Genomic DNA, 26215 nt, shown 5'->3' with positions numbered 1-26215 from the left:
AAAGTTATGTTTAAAATTTACACGTTTTTTAAGATATCTCGAGATAGAAAAAAGGTATGGACATGCGGTTTTCGCTATTCTGTTGTTAATTTGATTTAATTTTGTAATACAGGATTAAAAATGCATACGTGTATTTAATATTTTCCAAAGAAAACTAGATTTCTGAAAATAATTAAATACCGCCTCCTAGCTAGCATATTACTTGATAGGCTGTTTCGAAATTATAACTTTTATATTGATGAAAAAGATTTGTTTTCAACAAGACCAAGTTTGCAAAATTCGATTAAGCAGAACCGAACTTACAGCAATTTTTTCTTAACAAGGTTCCCACTTACCCCCACCTCTTATTTGCCAAGGTAGACTTAAATTGTGAAATCAAATATACGCCTAATTTTATGAAGAATACGATGATCATATTTCCAGTGCCCTTCCGTTAGGCAAATTTTGTAAAATTTTGATTTTTTTAATTTTTGATATTCAAATACGCCCTCTATCGGTGGACCTACAATTATGAAAATAATTTCCAGGCTTTTCCCGAGGCAACTTTTTTTATAAATATGTTTTTCTTAAAGTTGTACTATAAACGGTTCCTGAGATATGGCTGAGAGCCATTCTTATTGGGACACCCGGTACAAATACTTAAAACTAGGCATAGAAAATCATACTACATCAACAAAACCCCTGAAGAAAGAGTGACGCAGTACAACTACCTCGGCACCATAATAAATGAAGAATGGACCAACAACCAAGGAGATAAGAGCGCGCATCGTAAAAGCTAGATCCACCTTTAACCGTATGGGGGCCTTTTTCAAGAGCCACAACAAAAGTAGGAATGCTACGATGCTACGTCTTATCTGTCTTTTTTTATTATGTTGAATCGTGGACGTAGAACGGAAGCATTTGAGATGTAGCTATATCGGAATATTTTTAAAATCCCGTCGACTGACGGGGTCCCAAATGGAAGGTCCTTAGAAGAATGGAGAAAAACCCAGTGGTACTAACCACTATCAAATCTCGAAAGTTGAAATACTTTGGACATATTATGCGAAATGAATCCAGATATGCCCTCCTACAAGCTATCCTGCAAGGAAAAATATTTGGAAAGCGAGGTCCAGGAAGAAGAAGATCATCCTGTTTAAAGAACCTCAGAACCTGGTTCGACACAACATCTGTGCAGCTTTTCCGCGTTGCTGCAGATAAAGTGAAGATTGACATGATGATCGCCAACAATCGTCACGGATAGGCACATCAAGAAGAAGATGAATGGAAGAAAAATGAATTACTTTGGTCACATACTAAGAAATGAAAAATATTCTTTGGTGTGATTGGTTATACAAGGGAAATTATAAGGAAAGAGAAGATCGAGGAGACGACGCACGTTCTGGTTAAAAAACTTCAGACATTTAAACTCCAAAACTCAAACAACAACAGAACTTTTTAGAACTGCAACAAAGAGAACAAAATGGGTCATGATAATCGGCAATGTCCTTAACACGTTCAGTGCTGATTAGGGATGGCGGTTTTTGACAAAACACCGGTTTTCGGTTATACCGGTTTTTTTTTGCTTACGGTTTAACCTGGCGGTTATAACCGGCCAAAAGAAAACGGTTTTTGGACAAACCGGTTTTCGGTTTTTTTAATCCAATAGGTTACAAAGTTACATTTACAATTATTAGTCTGGGCTGATTATCGGAGAATAAGCCATTTTTGGGAAAAGTTATTTACCAGCAATTTTATTGCTGGAATCGAATCTTGTGATTGTATATATTAATAACATAGTTATGCAAAGTCCGCAGATGGTGTGCTACTTTTTTTATAAACAAAATGGCGCCCGAAAATAGTGTTTTTTTCAATTTTTGCTCTATAACTCCAAAGATTTTAACTTTACACCAAAAACACTCAAATAAAAATTCACCGCAATTAAATTCTGCATAGAGACGTTCTTTTTCCGATTTACGTCGACGAAAACTTTCCCCGGAAAAAGCGGGTTTTTCCAACAAAATCTTTAATTTTCAACTAAAATTTTAGATGAGTAATTGTTAATCAATAATTAAATAGTTTGGAAATGTAAAAGCCCTTTTTATATAGATTATAATTCCAGAAGCCGATGAAAACTACTTGAACAGTTTAGCAACAATCGAATCGTTAATTAAAACTTTACGGTCGCTATAATAACGACAATAATTATGATGCATAGGAATAACTATGATTTTTTCATAAAAAGACACTATACCTATCTAATGTACTTTACAGAATTGAAATTGGACTATTTAAGCGGCCTCAGGAATATTTTAAAATTATAAACAATTTTTTGGCTTATAAATAAATAGAATATCTCAGTAAATATTAAACTAAATTATATTATAAAAACGATAGTCGAAAACCAGCGACAGGACGCTTCTCCTAAAAGAAAAAACGTTTAATTATGACGAGTGGTTCCTGAGATACAACCGGTGAAAGTTGAACGGAATTTACGGCAAAGATATAAACAATAGGATCATAATTTTCAAACCATCACCTTTTTATTTTTGTCCTCTTTCTTCACATTAATTTTCATGTCTTTAAAATACTCAAAACATATATTATTATATTAAAAACGATCGATAATACGTGTAAAAATTGCCAAAAATAGCAAAATTCCAATAAAAATTAGGTTGGAGAAAATGTAACCCTCAAAGTTCAAAATCGGTATACGTTAAAAAAATGCATTTTCTCTGCTTCCCATGGAGCAATTTCCTTTATTCTTTTTTTTATTCCCAAGTAACTCGAGTAGAGCCATCGAACTTTTCAGTTGCTTTTGAAGTCAGACTTGCTTTTGTTTCGTTATAATAAATTAATTTATTCATTATAACACAAAATTTTAATTTGTTTAAATAAAAATTGTTTAAATAACTATACAGCTTTAAAATGAGAATATTTATGTTTTTAACTTTAAAAGGTACACTTGTAGTAAGTTTATCTAAAAAAAAAGCCTACAACTGGAAATAATATGTAGTTTTCTGTTCTTATAAATAAATTAATTTATTATAACAAAACAAAAGCAAGTTTGACATTTAATAATGCATTAGTTCGATGGCTCTACTCGAGTTATTAGGGAACAAAAAAAGAATGAAGGAAATTTCTCCATGGGAAGCCGAGAAAATGCATTTTTTTAACGTATACCGATTTTGAACTTTGAGGGTTACATTTTCTCCAACCTAATTTTTGATTGGAATTTTGCTATTTTTGGAATTTTCACACGTATTAAGGATAGTTTTTATTATAATAATATATCGATACATTTTTGGCAAAATAACGTAAGTGACATTATTGGCGAAAATCACGTTTTTACATTAAACTAACACTATTATTGTTTAGAAGGTACTGCCAAAGTGTAGTAAGCCTAGAATTACTTTAAACATAATATATGTATAGGCTTATTACACTTTGGCAGTGCCTTCTGAACAATAATAGCGTTAGTTTAAGGTAATACAGTAGCCATCAACAGGTAGCCAAAACGCGTTTCAAGATTGCGGCTGTAATTTTGAATATTTTTTCGAGATATTTGGTACACGTATTCGTAATATAATAAAGAATGGCGGTACAGAGCCCAATTTGAAAAATATATTAATATGTGGAAATTACTCTGTAATTAAATACAATATTAAAAAAACGAGCCTGTACCGCCATTAAGAAGAACAAAAAAATACACTTTCTTCAAATAAACTTTTTTATCCGATGCCTAGATTTTGTGTCATTTTGGAACTACTAATGAAATAAAAAATTTTAGTAGTTCCAAAATGACACAAAATCTAGGCATCGGATAAAAAAGTTTATTTGAAGAAAGTGTATTTTTTTGTTCTTCTTAATGGCGGTACAGACTCGTTTTTTTAATATTGTATTTAATTACAGAGTAATTTCCACATATTAATATATTTTTCAAATTGGTCTCTGTACCGCCATTCTTTATTATATTACGAATACGTGTGCCAAATATCTCGAATAAATATTCAAAATTACAGCCGCAATCTTGGAACGCGTTTTCGCTACCTGTTGATCGCTACTGTTTCCTCTTAATGGAAAAACATGATTTTCAAAAAGGTAACTTACGTTACTTTGCCAAAAATGTATCGATATGTTATGAGTATTTTAAAGATATGAAAATTGGTGTGGAGAAAGAGAACAAAAACAAAAAGGTGATGGTCTGAAAATTATGATCCTATTGTTTATATTTTTGCCGTAAATTCCATTCAACTTTCACCAGTTGTATCTCAGGAACCACTCGTCATAATTAAACGTTTTTTCTTTTACGAGAAGCATTCTGCCATTGATTTTCGACTACCGTTTTTACAATTTAATTTAGTTTAATATTTACCGAGGTATTCTATTTATTTATAAGCCAAAAAATTGTTTATAATTTTAAAATATTCCTGAGGCCGCTTAGATAGTCCAATTTCAATTCTGTAAAGTACATTAGATAGGTATAGTATCTTTTTATGAAAAATTATAGTCACTCTTATGCATCATAATTATTGTCGTTATTATTATAGCGACCGTAATTTTTTAATTAACAATTCAATTGTTGCTAAACTGTTTATTCAGTTTCCATCGGCTTCTGGAATTATAATCTATATGAAAGGGGCTTTTACGTTACCAAGTTATTTAATTATTGATTAACAATTACTTATATAAAATTTTAGTTGAAAATTAAAGATTTTGTTGGAAAAACCGGCTTTTTCCGGGGAAAGTTTTCGTCGAAGTGAATCGGGAGAAACTCGTCTCTATGCAGAATTTAATTGCGGTGAATTTTTATTTGGGTGTTTTTGGCGTAAAGTTAAAATCTTTGGAGTTATAGAGCAAAAATTGAAAAAAACACGATTTTCGGGCGCCATTTTGTTTATAAAAAAAGTAGCACACTATCTGCGGACTTTGCATACCTATATTATTAATACGTACAATAATAAGATTCGATTCCAGCAATAAAATTGCTGGTAAATAAATTTTCCTTTTATTTTGCTAATTAGCCCAGAGTAAATACACTTTAGTTTGCGATACTCCATTCGACTCGATATCAATATGATCAAAATTAGTACTAACGAAAGAACAAGTATTACTTTTAACACGTTTGTATATTTGTAGAATAGGTACATTTTAACTCATTTAATACTTCCTGTATGAGTGTATCGTTTTGAAAACGTAGAGAAATTCTTGGAGATTCGTATTCGTAATCAGTAATTTGATATTCATAGTCAGAGCATTATTTTTGGTAATCAGAAAAGGTCATTCACCCACTTTCAATGTCAAGAGTTAAGTGTGAAAAATAGATGATGCTTGCGTCTAATTCAACCAGATCACTTCTTATGTAAATTTGATTACAAATACCTTTTCAAGGAAATATTATAATAAAACTTAATAATTGTTTCTGGCTGATGTGAGATTGCACTTTCAGTTTGCTTCTGTATTTTATAAAATAAAATAAAATTTGAATTATGGTTTTGTTTGGAATAATTAATTGCGAATAATAATTATGATTGGGATCCGAAATAATACCTAACCTAATCCTAATCACCGTTAAAACCTAATAACCAGTTTTTACTTTAAAAAGAAAAAACTCGTTATAACCGGGACAAAAAACAACCGGTAAAACCGGTTATTGCGAAGTAAAAAACCGGTTTTAGGTTTAAACCGGTAGGTTTTTCCCATCCCTAGTGCTGATGACGCACCGGTGCGTCAAGCTGTTTCTTCTAGCGGGGCGGATGACGCACTGGTGCGTCATGTACCATATGGAATATAATGTTTAGTTGTATGCTAGCACTTGTAGTCTGTGTATCGTAGGAGAGATAGCACTTGTGGTAAGATGTGTACTTATTCTGTCTTGTTTTTAATTTTTATAATAAGACACGTTAACAATAATGGATAACCAAAAATTTTAAAAATATGTATCAGGTCGGCAGCAATGCTACTAATATATGAATAGCACTGAACGTGTTAAAGGATGAGGTATACGAAGAAGAATATATTTGGCAAATTTTGTTGTGCGTTCTAACTTTATATTGATTGAAACGGAGTTTGTTCTTAGGTCTGGATCCCGCGTATGAAAAAAAAGTTGATTAATAGCAATCTGAAAATTTGTTAATAGCTTAAGGGTGTCTAGTCGGACAAACTTTGATATATGGGAACACTGAAACAGGGGAAGTTTTAATTGTGGAACAGGTTAAAAATTTGGAACGGTCAGACCATGAAAACGTCACAAGTATTTTGTCTGACAGAACTTCCAATTGATTTGTTACCCTTTCATTAAACTCTCATGCAAAAATCAGACTGATATTTATCATAATATGTCATAATTCCTGTCATTTGACATATTCTACGTGTTCCACTCATTATAATTCCCATTTGGTGATAAATAACAGCCTGATTCTTGCATGAGAGTTTAATGAAAGGGTAACAAATCAATTGGAAGTTCTGTCGGACAAAATACATGTGACGTTTTCGTGGTCTGACCGTTCCAAATTTTTAACCTGTTCCGCACTTAAAACTTCCCCTGTTCCAGTGTTCCTATATATCAAAGTTTATCTGACTAGACACCCTTAAGGTATTAACAAATTTTCAGCTTGCTAGTAATCAACTTTTTTTGTCATACGCGGGATCCAGACTAATCTAATTTAGCTAAATTTTTAAGATAATTCAGGTAGTAACATAGATCATGGAGAGTAGGATTGTGTTATGCAGGTAGCACTTTTTCTCGGAATGGCCATATCAAGCACTGTAGATCTGAGATGGTTCCTGATAATCGGTCTCATAGGACACCTAATTCTCACTTATGGCTCCACGTGCCATACCCTGGGCAACTACATTAGGCTTTAGGTTAAAATAAGTGATTGTCGTTAGATATAGCGAAAATTTTACCAAGTGACTGACGAAATAAGCAATCCCCCACTGAGCAATGGCTACAGGCGGAGTTAGTAAATGACAGGGTATGAGCGAAATCCACTACATTAAAAATATCCCTGTGGATATTCTTAGATACGATGGATATTCCTCGAACTACTAACAAGATTAACAGATGAGAATGGAGAAGAGCATCATAGAATTAAGACAAAAAGCAGGAAAGTGTTGAGAATCAAGAAAAAACAATCCCTAGAAAATTGGATAAAGTAACTTAATAGCAACCATAGTACCGGTCAGATCAGACATTTTTAAAAGGAAATAAACGAACAAAGGGTAAAAACGTAGATATTTCGGGATTCATAAAAGATTATACAGAACAACCATCAACAGTATTACCAGTGTCGCTTACAAACGGGAAGGTCAGCAATAGAGCAGATTTTTATCTTGCGCCAAATATTAGAAATGAGAATTAGAATACAACAAGGAGTACATCAAATTTTTTTTAATAAATAATCATTTCGGTGTGAATCGAAACAAGAGCCGTCTTATTTTAGTTAGTTCATAGAGCCTCAAAAGTGCTCTAACTAGTTTTAACTCTTGTTAGAATCTCTTCAGAGAGCACATATTTGATTCTTTCTGAACCACTCAAATTGTGGCCGTCAGCCTCGACCCACAAACGATAGATAGTATTGACATGGATGCCGTGGCGGCATCTGCTAAAGACTAACGAAAGTTTTACTGTTAATGTTACCAATATTAAAAATAAAACTTTATCAGAAGTAATCTTCCTGTTACACTTTTCGTGACTTCTAAAAATTTGCAAGCCAACTAAATTTTTTTAGATTTAAAATAAGCGTATGAGTCTGTAAGCAGGAATACACTGTGAAAGGTAATGGTGGAAATCGGAGTACTGAGAAAGCTGGTCTGCTGGCCCAAATGTGTCTATAGGATTCTTGTGCACGTATCAAAATTGGCAGCAGTACCAATTGAACAATCTTCTCCTACCTAAAAGTTTCCAATTGAATAATTGGAAATTCCCTAAATAATTGTACTTCCGTTATCCTATATCTGATGCTCGGGAGATTCGTGGTCTTTTGTACTTAAGAATTATTTTCGCTTTCTTTTTAATGAGTAAATAACTTTTCATTAATACTCTGGGCTAATTAGCAAAATTCATGGAAAAGTTATTTACCAGCAATTTTATTGCTGGAATCGAATTATAAGATCCTATATATTAATAATATAGGTATGCAAAGTCCGCAGATAGTGTGCTACTTTTTTTATAAACAAAATGGCGCCGACAAATCGTATTTTTTTTTCAATGATTGCTCTTTAACTCCGAAGATTTAAACTTTACAACAAAAACACTCAAATAAAAATTCACCGCAATTAAATTCTGCATAGAGATATGTTTTTCACGATTTGCTCCGACAAAAATTTTCCTCGGAAAATGCGGGTTTTCCTAACAAAAACTATAATTTTCAAATAAAGTTTTAGGTAAGTAATTATTAATCAATAATTAAATAATTTAGTGACATCAAAGATTTCTTAGTATAGATTGTAATTCCAGAAGCCGGTGAAAATTAAACGAATATTTTAGCAACAATTCAATTGTTAATTAACAATTTACGATCGCAATAATAACCAAAATAATCATGATACATTGATCAAACTTATAAAGATTATAAAGATGAGATGCTTGTTTAATATTTTATCGACAAAATATAAATTTTTCTTTTTTTTGCATAATCTTTAAATTTTGAAACAAAAAATAGTTATAATACGTAGTCTAATTAGTAAAGTACAAAGAAAGGTTATTTACCAGCAATTTTATTGCTTTAGTCGAACTATAAGATCCTAAATATTATTAATATAGGTATGCAAAGTCCACAGATAGTGTGCTACTTTTTTTATAAACAAAATGGCGCCGACAAATCATATTTTTTTCAATTATTGCTCTATAACTCCGAAAATTTTAATTTTACACCAAAAATACTCAAATAAAAATTCACCCCAATTTAGTTCTACATAGAGGCATGTTTTTCCCGATTTGCTCCGACGAAAATTTTCCTCGAACAATGTGGGTTTTCCCAACAAAATCTCGAATTTTCAAATAAATTTTTTGAGCCAGTAATTATTTATCAATAATTATATAGCTTGGTGAAATAAAAGCTTTCTTGGTATAGATTATAAATTCAGAAGCCGGTTAAAATGAAACGAATATTTTAGCAACAATTCAATTGTTAATTAACAATTTACAGTCGCAATAACAACCAAAATAATCATGAGACATTGATCAAACTTAGAAAGATTATAAAGGTGTGATGGCTATTTAACATTTTGTCGACAAAATATAAATTTTTCATTTTTTCCATAATCTTTAAATGTTTAAAAAAAATTGTTATAAACAAATTAACATTTCTTAGAAATTGTTTATTATATTCTAATTTTAAAAAATACTTAAAATGCGTATTTCATAGGTCTTGAAAATGAATGCTTTCAAAAAAATTTCCAACCATTTGCAAAAGAGTTAGGAAACAGCAAAATAAATATACGATATCTCCATTGTTTATAATTTGTTTTAATTGTTTCAAAGCTTAAAAGTGAGTCTAATTAATCTAATTACTCACAAAGAATATCAAAAATTAGTGCAATGGTTATATTTTAATCAAAGATTAAAAATACTTTTTTTTGTAATTTTTAGCGCGAAAGTAGGCTTGATACAGAGCCGGAGATAAAATGTTCACTCGAAGCGACTGACACGCTTAAACTCGCACGAGTTGTGTATGTGGGCGGGTAGCTACGGTACGGTATTATTCTACTTTCGCGCGTGTAAATTACAAAAAAATATATTTATAATCTTTAATTAAAATATAACCATTAAGCTGATATTCGATATTGTTTTATAAATAATTAGCTTGTACTTTAAACTCACTTCTACGCTTTGAAAGAATTAAAAAAAAAAGTATTAACACCGTTGTAATCGTATGTTTACTTTGCTGTTTCATAACTTATTTGCAAGTCGTTGCAAAAAAGTTTTAAAGCATTCATTTTCAAGATATTTGAAATGCGCATTTTAGCTATTTTTTAAAATTATAATATAATAAAAACTTTCTGAGAAACGTTAATTTGTTTATAACTATTTTTTTTAACATTTAAAGATTATGCAAAAAAATAAAAAATTTATATTTTGTCGACAAAATGTTAAATAGGCATCTCATCTTTATAAGATTTGTTCAGTGTATCCTAATTATTTTGGTTATTATTGCGACCGTAAATTATTAATTAACAATTGAATTGTTGCTAAAATATTCGTTTAATTTTCACCAGCTTCTGGAACTATAATCTAAACCAAGAAGGCTTTTAAGTCACCAAATTATTTAATTATTGGTAAATAATTACTTATCTAAAACTTTATTTGAAAATTAAAGATTTTGTTGGGAAAACCCGCATTTTTCGAGGAAAATTTTCGTCGGAGTAGATCGGGAAATACACGACTCTATTCAGAATTTAATCGCGGTGAATTTTTATTTGAGTGTTTTTGTTGTAAAGTTAAAATCTTCGGAGTTCTAGAGCAATAATTGAAAAAACACGATTTTCGGGCGCCATTTTGTTTATAAGAAAAGTAGCACACTATCTGAGGACTTTGCATACCTATATTATTAATATATCGGATCTTATAATTCGATTCCAGCAATAAAATTGCTGGTAAATAACTTTTCCCAAAAATGGCCTATTCTCCGATAATCAGCCCAGACTATAAGGATAAGTACAGTAGAACCCCGCAAATCCGAACTCCGCTAATCCGAACTTCGGCAAATCCGAACCAACGGAAAGTGAAAAATATTAAAAAATCCAAGACAAAAACTTAAAAACTTGTTTATTATACAGAGTAAAACCAGAAAATTGAACAATGTAGGATTAATAGGACTTTGACATTTAAAATTTCTTAAATAAATACGTAGTTTAATATGTAGTGTTTATACAGGTTAAACATAAACTTACTTTGGTTCTCTCGTAGTCAACTTGAGTCCAAAATTATTGTCCACACTCTTGCGAGAACGTTTTGCGACTCAAAATCAACGACAATGAAAGCTTTGAATTACTAGTTACGCTAACTTTCGCATAATCCGAACTTTTTGGCATCCGAACAGGCTGTCCCCCCAATTAGTTCGGATTTTCGGGGTTCCGCTGTATAGCCATATTTCTGTAAATATCGTGTTACTTTTTTATGTAAGATTTAATTTTACGGAATCCATCACTGAGTTCATTATAATCGGTGACTTTTGATGAAAATATACAGGATTTCCAAAAAATTTCAAAATTTTGCTCATAGATAATGATCAGTAATATAGTTCTTAGTATAGACATATTCACGATCATGCCATCGAAATGTGCGAAAGGCTCTACCATGCCTCTACACAAGTGGGTTTAAAGATCAACCACTCAAAAACACAATCGATGACAAACCTCATTCTGAGTGAGAACTTCAACATAGCTGGAACAACTATAGAAGAAACATCAGCATACAAATATCTGAGGAACGAAATTCGATTAAGTAGAGACAACCAGACCAATAAGCTAATACGTAGAATAATTTTGGCTGGGGCGGCTTATGGAAGGCTAAGAGACGGTTTTAAATTAAATCTTCCCATCTGCTTTAAGAGATAGGTATTTGATAAATGTGTGCTGCCGGTTCTAACTTATGTTGAGGAAAAACTAACGTTCACAAAGACGTCCGCAAACAAAATTCGAACAACACCGAGGGCAATGGAACGGTCCATCCCTAACAACACAAAACATTCCAGGAATGTACTATCAAAGTTATATTAATGATTGAATGTCCTGGACATTCACGAAACATTCGGTGAACATCTGATTAAATTATTGGTGGAATGTTACCACAATACATTCTATGAACATAATACCAATGTCCTATATTTTAAGTGAGGCCATTTACTATTCAATTTGCGTTCAATTTCAAATTTGCCGCCCGTATTCTATGTAAGTAGGGTCGCGTGCCGCGTGGTCATCACATTTTCACATTTCATGATAACCTAAAATTTTATGATTGGATGTAAAATGGAAATTAGAATTAGAATTAGTGGCTTTTTTTTTGCTGTTCTGTATGTTAGTTTTGCTCTGGCTGGATCTCTTTTGTTTAGCAATCATTATGTAAGTATTATAAAATCCGTTTTCAATTTTCTTTATTCTTTATGAAACGAATTATTTATGCATATTATAACATGTAAATAGTACCTGTTTCTTTTGATTTTTATTTGTAAAGAATAGAAAAATTACCGTTCATTTTAATTTTTTTTAGAATCACGTGAAAGTGTTCTACAAAAAAACCAGGAAGAAAACGTAGCCTTGTGGCTATGAAAGGCAAAAGAAAGATATATGTAAAAAGTGTATTGGCTAGTTGGAAGAAACTCCACATTGTCGATGCATAATAAGTTATTACTTTATAAACAAATATTAAGACCTGTATGGACTTACGGTGATCACTATGTATGTACTTACTAGACCAAGTAATATAAAAATTATACAAAGATTCTAGAACAAAATACTGAGAAATATTGTAGATGCTACTTGGTATGTGACAAACAGTGATCTCCAAAAGGACCTAGAAATGGAACCTGGATATAATCATCAAGAAGATGGCAGGAAGTCACGAGCAACAACTTCATAAGTACGAGAATATTGAAGAAATTCAGCTCCTCGATACTACAGGGCAAACTAGAAAATTGAAGAGGACAAAGCCTTTTGAACTAGTTTGAGTGATAGGTGATAGTGAAAAGCAGAGCATAGTGCTTGTGTGCCTGTGTAGGTATGTTAAAATAGTGCACGATCTTGTTAGATTAGATAAGAGACGCTATGGGGTAAGCTCTTCATTTTAAGGAACAGTAGTAATTTAGGTTAAATTAAAATTGCTCATTGGTCAATTATGACCAGATTGTAATTGTAATGTACAATTCAATACAATGAATCGTCATTGTAGTGATGATTATGGAAAAAATATATGACAAGATTTTGTGTAATAAAAATGTTTATATTCATCAAGGATGTATTATTTGGTATGGCCACATATACTTCTGGTATATCGTCGGTGATGTAACAATACCTCCTATCTGCTTTTTCATTAATTTTGTAGGAGACGAAAAACCATTTTTAAGGTCATCTCCTGTTTTCACATGTAAATTTTGACATGTTTTGTAGTAAATAGATAGTTGAATTTACTACAAAACATGTCATAAAATATCATATGAAAACAGGAGGTGACTATAAAAAAAGTTTTTAGTCTCTCTTACAAAACCCATGAAAAAACAAATCGGAGGTATTATGTCATATCAGCGACTATATCCAGGGAATGTCTAAAAAATATACTGTGAATGTCCACAGAACATTCGTAGATATTCATGGAATGTTCCAACAAGACATTCAAGGAATGTTTAAAGTGCTGACACAGGACTTTCCTAGGACATTTAGGGGACGTTCTTGTGCTTTTGAGGACATTCCAGGAATGTTTTCATTGTCCTGTATGTACATTCTAGGAACCTACATGAAATGTTTGGTGTTATTAGGGATGTTGGGATCAACCCTAAGTGACTGAGTAACCAGCAGAGAATTGCGCCGTAGGTCAGGAGTAACCGACGTAATCAAAAGAATATTGACCTTAAAATGGAACTGGGCAGGGCATATCACGCGAACGAAGGACGGCAGATGGACGAAACGTATTCTCGAGTAAAGACCCAGACAGGACCCCTTTCGAAGCAGAGAACCACCACCAACAAGATGGACAGATGACCTGAAGCGGATATGTCAAAATTTGATGAATTACGGGAGGCCTATGTCCAGCAGTGGACAAATATAGGCTGAATGATGATGATGGAAATATTCATGCCATTATTTTAAATCTTTGCATTTTTGAATTTTGACAAATCAGAGAACCAATAGAAATTGAAAAAATCCCAATAACCTAAACAAAAGAGATGATGCTCAAAAGCTTCCGGTACAAGGAAAATGGTATTAAAGAAGAATATTCACAGGAATGCCTCCATGTTATACAACATTTTTTCCTAATTATATATTTGTCTCTTTTTTTTTATAAAAACAATATAATATCTAATTTAAGATCAGTAAATAATTCGTACCTTCTTCTGGTGTGACTTCTTCGAGAGCTGCAAGTTTGATCTCCAAAATATGAGTCTCTAATAATTCTCTTACGCCATCAATGTAGCTAAACTTCCAGCTATTCGTTGGATTGTAAGTCCTAGACATAGCTACAATCCTAAAAGAAAAGATTTGAATGTAATTTTATAGTGTCGTAATACCGTTAAAACTACAGTGTGCGGCAAAATAATCAGCACTGGAATGAATATTGAAATGTTTATTATTATTTACCTATATATTTAGTATACATGATATAGCTTTTCAAACATTATGTAGGGGTAGGGGAGCCTACCCTATTATTATAATATTATTTTCAAACATTGGGTAGGGGAGCCCAAGCGGGGATTTTTGCAGTTACTCGAACGCGTCGGATTACACACTTACACAGCCCAACAAAAAAAATTTTTTGTCTTGCTGCCGAAAAAAAATCAACTGATTTTTGTTAATTCGTCTGTGCTGATTCCAAAAATACAAACCTTTTCTTTGTATCAGCTCTAGTTTTCGAGATATAACATACTCATCAAATACTTAAACATTCTTACATTTCTGTATATTCCACCACTATAGCTGCACTATATCTTTTGCCTTTTTTTCTCAGCAAGATGATATGGTATTTTGTAACAATATTATAGGACTGTCTTTAAAAAAATGGGTGTATCGGAGTATACACCAGATCACTGTCTTTTTATCGACAGTTACAAATGAAGTTTAAAGTGTGTCCTTCTACACTTAGAGCATGGAAAAATTTTTCTCTCTCTGGAGATCTAACACGCAATCTGTTTTTCGAACGAAAGTGAATCCTTATTTTAATACGGTTGGTTCTCATTGAGATTTGACATCACTTGTTTTATTACTGATTTTTGTGCGATTTCTGAGTGAAAACTAGCAATTTTTTTAACTCTTTATAGTGGTGATGTGTTCGGCTTACGGTTGTAAAAGCGACAGCAGCAGGAAATAAGTGCGAATTACATTTTACAGGTAAATAAATATTTCTGTTATGTGTGCGTAGATGAAAATTCGATAAATACTCCTATATTCTTAGATATTGCCTCTTAAATGGTTAATAATTTGAAAATTAACACTTTAATGTACCTTATTACATAATTAAAATTACATGGTTAAGTTATAAAATGAGAAAAATTTACATGTAAAATTAAAAGTAACATAAAAAATCACCATTTTACCAGTGGTGTAGGTACGAAACGGTACGAAATAAATGAAATTATAAAATATATTGTGGCAACTTCGAAAATGGAATTAATAGCGTATATTGTTATTACATATTATTGACTTTTTTCGTTGTTAAACATTTTATTGCTTGATTTTATTTTGTTTATATGTAAAAAAATTATTTAAGAGCACAGGCGCAAATATTTTACGGCTATCTCTACTTTTTCTTTTTTTACACGGCAAATTATATGTATAGTATTTTTACTACAAAAGCGATATTACGTAGGTCAAAATTTTTGACGTAAGAGAACTGTCAAAACATTAGAATGTGACTTTTCATTATTGCCATGTTTATTATAATTATTATAAACATGGCAAAGTCACATTCTAATGTTTTGACAGTTCTCTTACGTCAAAAATTTTGACTTACGTAATAACGCTTTTGTAGTAAAAATACTATAGTAAAGTTTTCACTGGTATGGATACGTACATAAACATTACTTGACAATGACATTGTCACCATTAACTTGAGATGACTTTTGAATGTTCTTGGATAACTGTTACTTGTATCATCGCTTAAATTATTAATTCAATTAATTAATATGATAATTTTTCACTAACTATGTATTCAGTGATTATAATAATTTATATACTATGCCATAAAAGATAATACTTAATCGAGAAAAGAGGAAAAGTGATTTTTTTAATAATATATTGTTACTATGGAACGCCTAGATAAATTTTGAATATCTTTAACAACAAAATGCTTATATCACAATATATATCCTGGTGTAGTCTCTGCTTGGGATCTTCCATAAATAATAAACAATAAATAACTTTTTATTAATGTCACGTCTTAAATTCTTTAGCCAATACACTATCAATATTATTTAATAAACAACTCAAGATAACGAGCGATACACAATTATTGGATCAAAGCTAGCCGTGCAAAAAATTACGTATGTCTTGTTTTAATCTGAATTTTTATCAATTAATTTTGATTAACGTTATAAAACATAAAAAATCAGTCAAAGCCTTTAACACAGAACTTTAATCTAAAATAAAAAGAATTAACACAATTATAAGTAACAATAATAAATAAAATCAAACAGGATGCTGTATATGTCCACCACCAACATCTCTACATAACCTAACTTTTCTTGTTAAGTTGACGTGCACTGCAAAGTTGACGTAAACTGGAAAGTAGTATATCTGAATTAAGAACAGACATGCACTGTATATCTATCTCTGTCGTTGAGAGCCACCTATGATGACAATAATTTTGGATCAAACGTTATTATTATTCCCAAAGCCGTGTCAAATATCTAAAATTGCCGCTGTCTTGTCAGCACATTCTGTTCGACTGAGTGCATTGTACGACAAAGATAGCGAATATTCAATTTGGAAAATATTACCACTGACATGGTGTTCATTTTTTTCCAATAGGGCTTTTCATAGATTGTCATTTGTTTCGAGCTTCTGTCATGTGTCACATAATATTAATATATCTACGTCATACGTCTTTGGTTTGTATTATTTTTATATACCAACAAAGTACGTCGTAGATATATTAATATTATGTGACACATGACAGAAGCTCGAAACAAATGACTGTGAATAAAAAGCCCTATAGGGCTTTTCATCGATTGCCATTTGTTTCGAGCTTCTGTCATGTGTCACATAATATTAATATATCTACGTCATACGTCTCTAGTCTGTATCATTGTTATATACCAATAACGTATGACGTAGATATATTAATATTATGTAACACACGACAGAAGCTCGAAACAAATGACTGTGAATGAAAAGCCCTATAGGGCTTTTCATCGATTGCCATTTGTTTTGAGCTTCTGTCATGTGTCACATAATATTAATATATCTACGTCATACGTCTCTAGTTTGTATCATTGTTATATACCAATAACGTATGACGTAAATATATTAATATTATGTGACACATGACAGAAGCTCGAAACAAATGACTGTGAATGAAAAGCCCTATACTGAAAAAAGTAATACTTTTGAAAAATTTAAACGCAGAATGAAAGACTAAATTATTACCGAGGGCTAAAAGTCCCTCAGAATAAATAAAAAGTTTCTTTTGAATGAGATCTTTGAAAATAAAAATCACACTAAATTGTCTCTTAGTTTTTCACCCCTGTAACTTTTTTCTCAGAATTCGAAAAAATAAATCCTATTTAAATATAGTATTGGAGCCGAAATTTTGCGACCTATGTGAAATAAATATATCTATCATAAATCAATAATTCAAAAAGTTTGCTTTCGTCACATACCCTAATTCCTAATCCTGTTTAATTTTGAGTGGGTATAAAAGTTCAACATACTAAAATACTGTTATTTGTTTCAATCTTTCTATGTAAGCCATGCATAATATTGTGTAATTAATAAAAATAGAAAATTTAACTAAACCTACGAGCAATATTATTTAATTATGTAGTTTTATATAGTTTCTTCTGGCCTACGCGATACGCCACTGGCACTCGTGTTTGGTTCTAACTTGGTTTTGGCTTCAGTTTCGTTCTCGTTGCGGTCACTCCAGGGAGAGGGTAAAAAATTTTCCATACTCTAAGCTTCTACATAATGGCAACAAATATGGAAGTATACCAATTGGGCATTCTACAAAAATGAAATAAGTATTGTAGCGTGATTAGTGTAATTACTTCTAATTACAATAAAACTAGCGGTTCGTAATTTATATACGACTTTATTTATATAAGTTACAGACGAATTTATCTTATACACTAAACTTATTCACAAAATATGCCCGTATTTATACCCAGTTGTTATTCTGGAACAATCGACTCCCATCTCGAGCTATCGGCTTGTTCCGCCTACGTGACGTACCTTCCAGAATTCTCCGGCGAGGCCTAGCACATCCGATTACGTCATTCTCGAGGTGTTTACTGTTATACGGGGATCGGCCAAGATTTCTCTTCCGCTACACTGCTCCCCTCTTAAGATCTGAGCGTCTCGATCAGCAACTCTAAATGAAGGCCCAGGATGGCGGAATCTACACGACTCTCCAGCTCTGCATACACCCTTCAAGAAGAAATAACAGTCTACTGTCTTTGAAGGGTACGACATCTTCGGGTTCATGCAACACACAGTGATTTGTACACCAGTTCCTCTGAAGACCACTTCAAGCATGCTTCTCACAATCTTCCAATCCAGATTTTCTACTGCATGGCCTATTTTTGGTAAAGCCAAATTTTTGATGTCATAATTACACACGATTTTCTTCAAATTAGTTAGAACACGCCATATGTTCTCGTAGCTTGGCGTGTCCGTATAAGACTTTCTGGTCACCATATACAGCAAAGATCGAGGACCATCTTCCAATCGCAGTACTCTTCCAATTTTAGGCTGCTGATTTCTTAACTCGTCCAGGCGGCCGAACTTTCTATTGAATACGGACGATATTCCTTTAGTCATCTCGAGGTCTTGGGCAACACAGTGGGCCAGAGAGACGTTTTCTGGAACACCAAACAGATCTTGCTGAACTTCTGTGGTCACGCCGAATCTAGCACTCTTTCTCGCTGCGTAATTTGACATAAATTGATTAAAACTTGGCTGTGCGACATCTTTCATCTCCTGTTGGAGGACTCGTGCTTCTTCTGTTTCATTTGAGCCAGCATATGGTGCAAGACGATTTATGTGAATAACTTTTGGTTTACCGTTTGGCAACTTCTTAATTCTATATATTACGTCATTTATTTTCTTCTTAACTTCATATGGACCTTCCCATTGTCTTTGCAGTTTAGGACATAAGCCTCGACGACGTTGCGGATTATAAAGCCAGACAAGATCACCTACTTCGAAGCTTTCATTCTTGCATCGAGAATCATATTGATCTTTCATTCTGTCACTGGCTATCTGGATGTGTTGTCGGGCAAGTTCATGAATGTTGTTCATTCGTAATTTCAGGCGGTCAACGTAGTCTTCGCCTGCAACATGTTCCTCGGAAGGTCCGCAGCCAAACTCTAGGTCGCAGGGCAACCGAACTTCAAGACCCAACATCAGGCAGGTTGGTGTTTGACCTGTAGTTTCATTTACGGCCGAGCGGTAGGCCATCAGGAATAAATGAATGTGTTGGTCCCAATCTCGCTGATGTTCAGATACAACTTTGGACAAGTGTTTACCCATCGTTCGGTTCATCCTCTCGACCATCCCATCTGATTGAGGATGCAGGGGTGTTGTTCTGGTCTTATTGGCACCAATCAATTTACAAACGTTTTGGAAAAGAGCTGACTCAAAGTTTCGCCCTTGGTCGGAGTGGATCTCCAAGGGAACACCAAATCGGCTAAAGAATTCTTTAACAAGTACCTCTGCAACGGTAGCAGCTTCTTGATTTGGTAATGCATAGGCCTCAGTCCATTTTGTAAAATAATCCATGGCTACCAGGATGTATTTATTTCCAGCATCGGTTTCTGGAAATGGACCTGCAATGTCGATAGCTACTCTTTCCATAGGACTTCCAACATTGTACTGTCTCATGGGTGCTCTCTTTTTACCAACCGGACCATTACCGGATGCACACGGTTCACATTTTCGGCACCATCTTCTTACATCATCTTTACAGTTCACCCAATAGAACCGTTCTCGAACCTTTTGCAGAGTCTTCGTAATACCAAAGTGTCCACCTGATGTACCGTCATGCAACTGACGCAATACTTCTGACACTTTACTTTTAGGTACAATTAACTGAAGCATAGATTCTGTACCATCATCGTTCTCAAAGGTTCTGTACAGAAGATCATCTTTTAGTACCAGGCAATTCCATTGGCTCCAGTAGGCCTTGACTTCTGGACTACATGAACTAATGTTCTGCCAACTAGGTCTCTCACCTTGCCGCATCCAATCCAATACTCTTTTTATACATGGATCATCTTCTTGGGCGTCTTGTAACTGTTGGGGCTGCCATTGCTCATTAATTACGGTGGTTCGTCTCACGGGGCAAAATCTTTCCTCTAATTTGGCACAGTGATTACAATTCGCACTGCATGGTCGTCTCGAAAGGGCATCAGCATTTGAGTGAACTCTTCCGGCCCTGTGTTCTATCTCGTAATCATATTCTTGTAATCGTTCTAACCATCTTGCCATCTGGCCCTCTGGATTACGAAATTGTATGAGCCATTTTAGAGCAGCGTGATCGGTGCGAAGAAGGAACTTTCTGCCATACAAGTATTTATGGAAATGTTCGCAAGCCTTCACTACACCCAGCAGTTCTCTTCTGGTAACGCAATAGTTTCTTTCCGGTTTCGACAGGACTTTGCTGAAATAAGCGATGACTTTTTCCTGTCCGTCCTGGATTTGGGAGAGAACAGCTCCTATAGCACTGTTGCTAGCATCGGTATCCAAAACAAATTTTCCTGCCTGTCCCGGGTAGCTTAATATCGGTGCACTGATCAGAGCCATTTGTAGTTGTTCGAAAGCTTTTTGGCACTCTTCACTCCATGTATATTCTTTGCCCTCCTCCGTCAACTTTGTTAGGGGCTTGGAGATATTGGCAAATCCTTTGACAAATCGTCGGTAATATGTACATAGGCCAAGGAAACTTCTAATTTCATGTTTATCTTTTGGTACTGGCCAATCTTTAATTGCTTCAATCTTTTCAGGATCAGCTGTTACACCATTACTCGATACAATATGTCCCAAATACTTAACTTCTCGTCGAAACATGTGACATTTCTTCGGACTTAACTTCAAGTTCGCTGCCCTCAATCGTTGAAAGACTTCTATTAGATTCTTGGCATGTTCATCAAAGGACCTTCCAACCACAATTACATCATCCAAGTAAACCAGGCATGTTTTCCATGTTAGACCTCTTAAAACTGCCTCCATTAATCTTTCAAATGTGGCAGGGGCATTACATAAACCAAACGGCATAGCCGTAAACTGCCAAAGCCCTGATCCTATCGAAAATGCGGTTTTCTCCCGATCGGCTGGCTCCATGTCTACTTGCCAATATCCACTTTTTAAATCGAGTGTGGAAAACCAACGAGAACCGGAGAGAGTATCCAATGTATCGTCTATTCTGGGCAAAGGATAACTATCTTTTTTTGTTACCGCATTGAGCTGGCGGTAGTCGATACAAAAACGCGTTGAACCATCTTTCTTCTTTACCAGAACTACTGGTGATGTCCATGGACTGTTCGATGGTTCAATTACCCCTTGTTTGTCCATATCCTTGATAATCTCTTCGGCTTCATCTCTTTTCGCAAATGGAAGTCGTCTAGGCCGTTGTCTGATTGGCTGAGCGTCTCCGGTATTTATTTTATGCGTTACTATGCTTGTTTTGCCCTTATCCTTCTTATCAATAGCAAAAACATCTTGATACTCTATCAGCATAGACCTTACTTTTTCCGTTCGTTCATAGTCAAGGTCTTGGCATCTTTCAATGATCATCTCGACAAGGTCTTTTGGATACTTTGACTTTGATGATTTCTCATTGGTATTCATAGAGCAAATTGAAGCCACGGGAACACACTGTCCGATCAAAGCTCCTCTACTTAACTTAATAGCAGTTTCCCTTAAATTCATAACTCTTACAGGGATGACATCTCGAACTTTTACCAAAGTTTTCGCCGTTAGGAACTCGACATTTTCTACATCTTCGACCATCCTTAAACTTCCCTCTCGGCAGTGTCCATCAAGCATGGTCATCAGAATTTTCTCACTATTACCGGGTATGGTTACGTCGCATGTAGTTAGTAAGCGGATGACATCTTCTTTGTCGTCGTGAAAGGGCAACTCTTCACCGTTGATCCTGAGAACTCCATTTTGAACATCCAATATTGCCCCCACTTTTCGTAGTACGTCCATCCCCAATATGAACTCGTCGGAGATCTCGGCAATTAATACTTGATGTTCAACTGTGGTCTGGCCAATGGATACTGACATATTAGCCTCGCCATATGTATTAATTAGCTCACCAGTCGCTGTTCTAAGCTTTACTGTTGCAGGTGATAATTTATTATGGTCTCGTACTACATCTGGACGTGCGATAGTTCTCGTTGCACCTGTATCCACCAAAAATGATCTACATCTATTACTGATACGACCTTCGATGTATAAGTTGTGGATTCCACCGGAGGACGTAAGGTTGACAGTTACTATGGGGGCTCTAGTTCTCGAGGTCGGCAGTTGCCCCTTGGTGTCGACCCGCTCTAGTTTTCCGACGGCTGTACGATTTTCTTACAATTACGACGAATGTGGCCTACGTCTCCACAATTCCAACATCTAGGCTCGCGTCTCTTTGGCATCTGATTACTTAATACCCTCCGTATCATTTCCTCCAGACGTTCATCGTTGTGTTCGTCACTTTCTTCAATGGTTCTTACTCTATGGCCTCGTGAAGTTTGACTAGCCGTTTCGTGTTCCAATGCAATAGCAAGTGCTTCATCTAAAACTTTCGGTCTTGCTAGTCGTAAAGCTTTCTGTAGTTCATTATCTTTCAGCCCATTGACGAAGGTATCTACTGCAATTTCTTCTAAAACGCTGTCTGGCACCTCTGGATAAGCCAACCGCACCACACGAGCCACATCTGCTTCAAATTCTTGCAGATTCTCACTTGCTCGTTGACTTCTACTTCGCAGTTGTGCTTTGTATACTTGTTGTAGATGGGCATCTCCATAGCGTTTTTCTAGACGAGTGAACAAGGTCTGGTAACAATTTTCTTGACCCTTGGGAATTGACCTTAATATATCTGCAGCATCACCTCGTAAAGCAGCAGTCAAGGAAACAGCCTTTTCTTGTTCGGTCCAATGATTGGCGGTCGCAATAGCTTCAAACTGTCTAAGATATATGGACCAAGAGGACTTTCCATCAAATGGTGGTAATTTGAATCTCATATTATGCGACGTTTCGTCTCTCGGTAGTTCATCTTTCACTAAAGGATCTAACGTTGCTGCATTAACTGATGGTTGTACTTTTGTATCGGTTATCCTGCTCTCTAGCTGTTTGATCTTTTCTTCTACGGTCTCTACACTTTTCTGCATCTTATCGAATGTTCTAGAAACTTCTTCAAATTTCTCATTATTCTGTTTACAAACTTCTTCTAGTTTTTCGTTGTTTTGCCTACAGACCTCTTTAATTATTTGAGAAGTCTCATCGAATCTTTTAGCAACATTTTCGAATTTATCGTCGCTTTTTCTACAAGTTTCATCGATCGTTTCAGAAACAGTTTTTAATTTCGATAAGATTACTTGTTCTGCTGACTGGAAGTGGAACGTCTTTGGGTCTTCTCCGTTCTTCGTGAGGACATCCTCGAGTCGTGCTTGTAGGACTATCTTGAGCCCACTGCTGTCCAGATCCCGTTCCTCGAGCTGTTCACGGAGCTGTTTTACTGTAAGTTCTTGTAGCAACATCTTTGGTCGGCACACACGTACTTTCCAAAATGTCTTTTAACAGTCTTTCCGAATACCGAACAATCAACGCACTTTAACTATTCCCGACGAATAAAGTCCAAAAGTATTTTAAAGTCTTTCCGAATACCGAACAATTAACGCACTCCGGTTATTCCCGACGAATAAAGTTCAAAAGTCTTTTAAAGTCTCTCTGTAATTCACTTATTTATATCGCACTAAGTTAACCGAACACCGACACCAACTGTAGCGTGATTAGTGTAATTACTTCTAATTACAATAAAAATAGCGGTTCGTAATTTATATACGACTTTATTTATATAAGTTACAGACGAATTTATCTTATACACTAAACTTATTCACAAAATATGCCCGTATTTATACCCAGTTGTTATTCTGGAACAATCGACTCCCATCTCGAGCTATCGGCTTGTTCCGCCTACGTGACGTACCTTCCAGAATTCTCCGGCGAGGCCTAGCACATCCGATTACGTCATTCTCGAGGTGTTTACTGTTATACGGGGATCGGCCAAGATTTCTCTTCCGCTACAGTATGTATATAAAACAATATCGCTGGTGCTAAAAAACATCAATTATGATCAACATCAGTGGGCGCTCTGTGTTGATTTTAAGATGGTGAACTTTCTCCTGGAACAACAAGGTGGCTATACAAAATATCCTTGTTTCCTGTGTCTTTGGGATAGCAGCGCTAAGAACCAACACTGAAGTAGAAGAAAATGGTGTTCTAGAAATGCTTTAGTTTAAGGAAAAGCTACCGTAGGTAACGAAGCATTGGTCAACCGAGAAAAAATAATATTACCTTGCCGTTACATATTATACTATGGCTGACGAAACAATTTGTAAAGGCCCTAGACCGGAATCGTCCTTGTTTTAAATACTTCTCCAGCAAATTCCCTGCACTTAGTAAAGAAAAATTTACCGGAATATTTGATGAGCCTCAGATACGACAACTTATAAAATATTCCCTTTTTACAGAATCGATGACAAATTGAATGTAATGCATGGTGCTCTTTTGTGAAAGTTGTGAAAAATTTTCTTGGAAACACTAAATCGGAAAATTACCGGGATATAGTGGAAGAAATGCTCAACCATTTTAACAAACACGGTTGTCTTATGAGTATTAAAACTCCTCCACAGCAACTTAGAGCGTTTCCCAGAAAATCTTGGTGAACTTAATGAGGAACAAGGGGAACGCTTCCACTAAGATATCAAAGCGATGGAAGAGAGGTATCAGGGGAGATGGGACACTCACATGATGGCGGATTACTGCTGGAGTCTTCAAAGGGACCGTCTTTTTAAAGCCTTTGCAAAAAAATCATAGAAAAAAGAAGTTTTTAGGTGACGCCGAATAACAGATTTGTGCTGCGATGCCGGTTAGGTTAGATGAAAAATTAAGTTTTTTTGGCAGATATGTAATGATTTTTGTAAGTATGTTGTTACACAATGAATATCTTACTTTTTATTAGTGTTTTGTTTATTTCATGGGTAGCAGCACTACATATAGGTAGGAAGTGCAGCGTTAAATTACCCTATATGTTAGAAATGTGATCTGTTGTCGTATTTTCTGAAACCGATCTGATGGATCAAATCTGGTGGCATTTTTGGATTCAGTAGACCCAAATTACTTAGAAACAGTAAAAAAATTTCCGGCAGCAAATTGTGTGTTTACCAGTGTTATCATATGGGGAAAACCTGGTACCCTGCAGATATACTTCTACTATATATTAGCTCTTAACACAGAGGCGTTCGTTAAGGGGGGCCCGAAAAAAATATATCCTTAAAAATACTCGAAATTGTCAGATTAAGATAAGGTAAGTTAAGAACATGCAAAAGAGTGTATATTTCAAAAATCTGACGAATTGAGCGGGGCGGCGTAAGGAAATGGGAGGGTCAAAAATTTTCACAAAAAAAAGCGAATATGTCGCAAAATTAACGTCATATCGAAAAATTAAAAAATACGTGTTCAATATTTTTCAAAAATCTATCGAATGATACCAATTATGACCCCCCACGGAGAGGGGTGGTGGGTAAATTTAAAATTTTAAATACAAATCCCGCGATATTTCGCAAAATAAACATCAGATCGAAAAATTGCAAAATACACTTATTCAATATTTTTGAAAAATCTATCGAATGGTACCAAACACGACCCCCACGGAGGTAGGATGGAGGGTTACTTTAAAATCTTAAATGGGAGCCCCAAATTTTTAGTGCAGATTTGGATTCTTTACGTAAAAATAAGCAACTTTTATTTAAAACATTTTTTCTAATTATGGATAGATGGCGCTATAATCGAAAAAAACGATTGTTGGAAATGGAAAATTAAATTAAAAAATGGAAAGTCCCCACTAAAATGGAAAATTTTACTAAACTTTTTTTGGTTTTAGGACCTATTAATCACAACCCAATAGGTCCCTAAAGCGCTCGAGTGACTGCACATTTAGCATACTTTGCTCCCCTACCATTATTCACGACGACGTTCCCGATGAAACAGATGTTCACAATGCCCTCTGTTCAGTTTCAAGCCTTTTTCGTAGCGACCATGAAGGTTCTCAATTATGTCTGTGAAGTAAGGCTGTTGAATGGTACGAAAA

The 26215-nt window shown here is 34.6% G+C and overlaps 2 protein-coding genes across 3 annotated transcripts in view; one reads left to right on the top strand and one right to left on the bottom strand.

The window, feature by feature from the left end:
- The window catches only part of LOC126883286 (uncharacterized), a 366556-nt gene that overhangs the window by 50239 nt on the left and 290102 nt on the right, over positions 1–26215 (bottom strand). For both annotated transcript variants that reach the window (XM_050648632.1, XM_050648631.1), the window contains exon 3: positions 14025–14161. In XM_050648632.1, coding sequence (XP_050504589.1) covers positions 14025–14161 — 137 coding nt within the window. The remainder of the gene's footprint in view (positions 1–14024; positions 14162–26215) is intronic.
- LOC126883285 (cilia- and flagella-associated protein 251-like) overlaps positions 1–26215 on the top strand; it is a 287613-nt gene that overhangs the window by 249149 nt on the left and 12249 nt on the right. The window lies entirely within an intron of this gene.

This window comes from Diabrotica virgifera, chromosome 4 (genome assembly GCF_917563875.1).
Source record: "Diabrotica virgifera virgifera chromosome 4, PGI_DIABVI_V3a".
Classification (NCBI taxonomy): domain Eukaryota; kingdom Metazoa; phylum Arthropoda; class Insecta; order Coleoptera; family Chrysomelidae; genus Diabrotica; species Diabrotica virgifera.
This window is presented reverse-complemented; position numbering and strand designations above follow the sequence as displayed.